The 6,000-nt window shown below is 35.7% G+C and overlaps 2 protein-coding genes across 2 annotated transcripts in view; one reads left to right on the top strand and one right to left on the bottom strand.

The window, feature by feature from the left end:
* LOC103459053 (glutamate-rich protein 6-like) overlaps nucleotides 1-3,960 on the bottom strand; it is an 11,604-nt gene extending 7,644 nt beyond the window's left edge. The window contains exons 1-4 of the mRNA XM_008400279.2: nucleotides 3,704-3,960; nucleotides 2,089-2,180; nucleotides 1,919-1,995; nucleotides 1,386-1,502 (exon numbers count right to left, since the gene is read on the bottom strand). Of these exons, the coding sequence (XP_008398501.1) occupies nucleotides 1,386-1,502; nucleotides 1,919-1,995; nucleotides 2,089-2,180; nucleotides 3,704-3,723 (306 nt within the window). The 5' untranslated portion in view covers nucleotides 3,724-3,960. The remainder of the gene's footprint in view (nucleotides 1-1,385; nucleotides 1,503-1,918; nucleotides 1,996-2,088; nucleotides 2,181-3,703) is intronic.
* Nucleotides 1-6,000, top strand: part of ednrbb (endothelin receptor type Bb) — a 25,665-nt gene that overhangs the window by 4,438 nt on the left and 15,227 nt on the right. The window lies entirely within an intron of this gene.

A 6,000-nucleotide genomic window follows, 5' to 3' on the forward strand; every position in this document is an offset into this window, starting at 1 on the left:
TAAACTACAAAAGTGTAACTAATTTAAAGCAAAGTACAAATTTTCCTTTTGTAAAGGTGTTATCGGAGCAAGTGCAGGAGATCTTTTAAAGTCCGTCTTGTCTGTCCTCTGCTGACTTTTTAAAACATTTCAGATTGGAGCAAGTAATTGACTAACCGACGTTCCCATCCCCTGGAGCTGTGCTGCAAGCACGGACAAAATGCTAAGGGGTTTGAAATAGAGTGTCTGGGATTTTTAGAGATTCTACTCATTTCTCGYTGTAATACCTTACAATAATATAAATTCTGCTGCATATGTGAAAGTTTCATTTCGTCTGTCTGAATGGATAAAAAGTCAGGTGTTGTGGATTTTAATACTGCTGACTGTTCCCCCCCCCCCCCTTTGTTTTACAAATCAGTTCAATTCCAAGTTGCACACACTGACAGGAGCTTTTGTTCCTTTTAACAGGAGTGAGCCTCCATGTCAACAGTGACCTGAGCTGCACTCTCTCACCTCTTTTAGCTCAGCACTGTAGGCTGTAAGAACACTGGTCACTGGAGGGATTTTTTTTTTTTTCTTTTTGAACTGCTGACTGTTCTCTGAGCAAAAATACCTCCTTAGTAGCATGGCGGTAATTCAGGCATATATATTACCACAAGACACAAAATGTTTTGCTCCACTTTCAGCTTGACAAATGGTGCAAAGCTAGCCTGGGCCGTGTCCTTCCTACTCTACTCCGCTTGATTCAAAGCACAAATACTTTCGCATCAAAAGTACCGCCGTACTACACAAAGTAGCACATATCTGTGAATTGGAAGTTAGATGAGTCGTGATTTTAGCTGCTTTTTTGCAAATTAAATCTGAAATGTGTGACATATTCAGTCTGAATCAATATTTTGTAATATAACTACCTTTCTCTGACAGTTGTTCTGTCAGCTTATCAAACGACTAACAATTTTGGAGATGGCATCAGGCAGCATCAGTTGGATTGAATTTAATTTTATTTAAAGAGGGTCAAAATGAAAGACGATTTTCAGAAATTAATTCAAAGGAAAAAATACAAACAAGTTATTTTGTTTCTCCTTCGCAATTTTCCCTCAACTTGGTTTTGATGACATACATACAAAATAAAACACTCAATTTTTTTTTTATTGTAATATCCCGAAACGTGAAAAAGTTAACAGCTATAAATACTTTTACATGAAACCGTGTTACTATGCAGTTGCAAATCAACTAGTATTAAACATCTAATTCAATTTCTTACAGTTCTTTTGTAGATGAATAAGTGATGACAGGGCTAATTTGCCACAAAACAAATCTGAATTAATTGCCTGTTCCACAAATGGAGTCATATTTAAACCARAAAAGGAAAATGAGGAGTTTATAAGTGACATATTCTTCTATACCTTGTCAAGATTAGTTAAGGTCTCTTCTGTTCCTTCTTGGCAGGCTGTAGGAGAGTGGGGAGTTTCCTCGCTGTGCAAATCCAACATTTCATTATCTGGGGATATCGTCAGCTCACTCTGAAGTGAAAGGAAAAAAACAAAGACTCTTCATAATTTATTAAATTCTTTGAGGTCTTTAACTCGTGCTTCATGAATAAATCAGAGCCGTGAAACTCCTTGTCTCTGGATACCATGTCATATCAGCTTTCAAAACATAAAACTTACAGTGTGACAAGGCTGTGAAAACTCAAGTTCAGTTTTACTTTGGCAAAAGAAGGAAATGTCTCTGAACAATACCAAAATATTTCAGATATGGCAATTATCCCAAGTTTTTTCTTTCTTTTTTCTTTCTACTGGCTCTCTACAAAGTGTTATTTACTTGTTAGATTAATGAGTCAGTGCCAGAAAAACCCTCTCCGGCTCAGGATGTCCAAGTAAATCTTTGACTCTGTCAGTGACATTCGCAGGCAGACATACTTTACAAATCTGAATACCTCATCATCAGTTCTCTGCTCCAAACTGTCATAATGATCTTCTTCACCGTTGAGCGAAACATATTTTGATGTATAGTCTGCAGACAGGAAAAAAAAAAATACTAAGCATCTTTAAAAATGTACATTCATTTAAACATTTACTAAAACAGAAGAATTAAAGGAAAACTTACCGAGGCCCTCGTGCGTCTGTGTGCCAACGTTGATTCTGGTGACAGTCCTCCCATCGTAAGTGAGGACTGTGAAAATGTCTGATGAGGTTTCCCTGGAACCAGTTCTTGGTTATCACATTTTTTTTTTCAGTCCAACAACATTCAAAGCATAACTCAAGGACCCATACAATAAAATGCAGTTGTTTATTCTGTAGATTCAGTCAAAGTAAGTTGATTCGCTTGGGGATGAAAACAGATTTAAAATTGAAGACAAATATTTATATACACTGTCTAAAATTATCCTTAGTCATGATGTTATCATGGCTTTGCAAGCTTCTAACAACTTAACTTACATCATTTTATGTAAATGGAGGCACACCTTTGGAGASACCTCAAACACACTGCTTTCTTTTCTTAACATCGTGGATATTGGGCAAGATGCACRGGAAAAACCATACGCTATCACCATTTTTGGTTCATCCATGGGAACAATTTCCTGTTGACTGAAGGTGCCATGTCCACATTTTCACATGCGTATCAACACCCTGGSAATGTCTAGCCATCTTCCAATTCAGGGTGGAGGCTGGATGTGTGTCTGGGTGATAAATATGTTTGTGCAAAACATCCATATTAAGCAAAAGTTCTTGTTTGATGCTAGAGTCGATCAAACACCATCATGTCACTCGAAGAGAAAGAAGACATTACTCCCAAAGCATAATCCAAAAATCTATTTTTTCAGAATTTATAAATGTGGTAGGGTCAAAAACCTGTTTTTCTTTTGTTTTTTTTTCGTGACACATCCTGCGATTTGGTGTAAAAAAATATATATATTGAAGTTTTGCCATAACAGCCGTCATTATATTTGAAGAGAAAATAAGGAAGCTTGCAAAGCTGAAAACGCCATCCAAATTGCAAAGTAAGGGGATTATCTGTGTTTGTAGGGTGTGTTCATAAAATAGATGCCATTATGAGAAAAGAACATTATATGGAAATGTTGAGAGAACATCTCAAGACATCAGGATATTAAAGCTTGGGAATAGATCAATCTTCCAAAGTGACAGACCCTAAGAAACCCACAAAGCATCTTAGAAAGCCGCTCAAAAACAAAAAATGTCATTGTTTTATAGTAGCTGTCACAAAGTCCTCATCTTAATCTTAAAAAAAACAAACTGTTTGGCCAGCGCTGCAAAACGTGAGTGGGAATGACGTCCTGCAYACCTGACTCTGTCAAAGACAAGTTATGTCAAGATAACTGAGCCGAAATTCCAGCAAGTTATTTAAGAGGCTTGAAGTTATTCAAAAATGTTTGATACAGCACATAGTACAGTTTAAAATGCGATTTTTACTAAACATTAGGTCAATATATGTAAACTTCTAAATACGAAGAGGTTGTAAAAACTTCCAAAAAACATTCCAGGCTTTAGGAAGCCTATATCCTCCTAACTCATGCCAAACAGGAAAAGTGTAGCCTAATTTAATGCGAGAGTGAGCAAAATATGGTTATGGCGTCTCTTTAAAGCGTGTATGTGAGTATCTGTTTTAGTGACTCATATGCAATAGATAACATAGCATGCAACTCTTGCTGCATTAAATAAATAAATCGATTTAAATCAAGCCTCGTTACATGTCGTCTGACCTGCTCGAGTTTGGCTCCATATTAGCTCTCGTGCATTAACTCTAGATTTGGGTCAGTTCTCTCCAAACGTCTGTTTGTTTACAGGTCCAGGATTTGTTTTTGTCTCCATCTCAGTCGATTTGCCTGGCGAGCCCGGTGTTTGCATCATGTCTGTGATAGTCTTGACTCATTGTGAAGCAGGGGTGAGCAGAGAAACCACAAAAAGTTGCGTCAGGCACAACACGGTCAAATAAAAACAGCCTGTTTTGCCCCCTAGTGTAACTTAGCAACCAGAGAACAATAACGCAGCTGCGTGAGTGTGTGTGTGTGTGTGTGTGTGTGTGTGTGTGTGTGTGTGTAGCAGACACAAAGAGAAATGCACACAGAGGTTCCTTAAAGTAGACTTCTTTTACCTGAAATCTCATCATCCTGTTGTGGATTACCTTTGCACCAGTGGTGCACTGAAGCCTCATGTAGATATATTTGGAATAAAATTACTGTACATTCAGTTCTTTGAAGGATTTACATTTTACTGCTCATTATTTTCGGTTGGGCTCAGGTTTCTGCCATTTTTTAGAGATCCACCTCAAATCCATATACAGTAACTGTAACGACAAAGATGTCGTAAATCAGGAATACATCATTGGTTGTTAGGGTAGATGGTTGTGTTATTTAATGTCTAACACATTAATTAACACCGGAACCCAACCTAAAAGAGGTAAAAATACCAGMGTTATGGATAAAAAAATTAAGTTCCTCTAAAACGGATCATCTCTGAAACTCCCATGGCTGTCAATGAAATCTTCAGTTAAAACAATCGTTTTTCTCTTCAGTTTCTTAATTTTATTTTTGAAAAGTGTCTAAATGAGAATGGCAATCAAGTGTGTAAAAACAATTTAAGAGGTGTATAAAGTGTAAGTAGGTTTGTATAAATGGCCAAGAAAACGTCAGAAGGATTTCAAAAGAAAAATTGTTTGCGATTTAACGGATAGTCTTAAAGACGGTGCCTTTCATATATTTTCCTCTAGAATTAGGTCGTGCAACTGTGAATAAAGCACACCCTAATTAAATTCTAGCTTTTTTGAGACTAACTTAATTTTTCAGAAACATTTTCATTTGGACTTCATCTTTAATAAATAATGACATGGTGTGTGGTTTTTGCACACTTGAGCTTAGCATTTTAAACATGCATATCCTTGAACTTATCAAGGGTGTCCTTTTTTCTAACCATTACTGTATATATGCTCACCATCAGTATTTGCGTAAGCTTAATTATTTAAAGAGTCTGGGAAGAAAACTAATTACCAATCTTTCAGTGAGTGATGTAAAATATTCATTTGCAAAAGCCAGTTGTGTTTCGTCAAACTAGTTCTGCAATAATTAAATGAGATATCMCTCATATTTAGCTTCTTTTCATCTTAAATTGCCTTTTTTAATCAGGTACTTCATTTTATTTCTTTTAAARACGTAGCAATATTAATTCAAGAGTGTTTTTATCTGCCTTCTTTGTAAAATGAGTTTTTCACACTTCAGCCTTGTTAATAGAAATGACTTATCACTGTAGTTTGCCTATAACAAGACAACTAAAAYGTAATACAGTGAAACAAATGTTCGCAATGACTTCAGGCAAATTAAAAGTGTACTACAATTAATTTAAGGCTGATCTTTTAAAATCTTTATCAGTACAATTTTACTGGAATCTTTAATCACAATATAATTACAAATTGAGACAAAAAAAACCAGGGGTGCTGAAACTCGGGATGTGCCTGTTTTATAATATTATATGATGTTAATAACATTTTTATTCATCAAAAGCATCTCTTTGTTTTAATTTTGTTCTATGATGAAAAATACAGACATTGTTGGCATCTCTTATCAAAAAACACACACTAAAAGTCAAATATAGCAATGAAGGAAAGGGGYACTAAACATTTGGGTTATTAAGCAAAGAAAATKGAAAAATAATTTCTCATTATGGTTATGTCTATGCTGATTTCTTTTGAAGTAAAATTGCAACAGATTGAGCACAGTAAAAAGCAGCTCAAAACCAGTTATGACAGGTTTTTACAGTTGTCTCATGTAAGGAGATCACTTGTTCAGTTTGTGTCTTACATTGTTTATTCTCTAAAAAATGTGAACTGTTGTTTTTAAACTGAAGACYAGGCTGTAATATAAACTGAAACTCACCTGACTCCAGTTAAGACTTGCTTGCATATTAAGCCRTCATGCTGTCAATTTGTGCAACTCTACGCTGGAACATGTTACACAATTAAATAGAAATCCAATTTTTTTCTGCACGCTCTTTGATGCTTGCCAAT

The sequence above is a fragment of the Poecilia reticulata genome, linkage group LG2 (assembly GCF_000633615.1).
Source record: "Poecilia reticulata strain Guanapo linkage group LG2, Guppy_female_1.0+MT, whole genome shotgun sequence".
Lineage (NCBI taxonomy): Eukaryota > Metazoa > Chordata > Actinopteri > Cyprinodontiformes > Poeciliidae > Poecilia > Poecilia reticulata.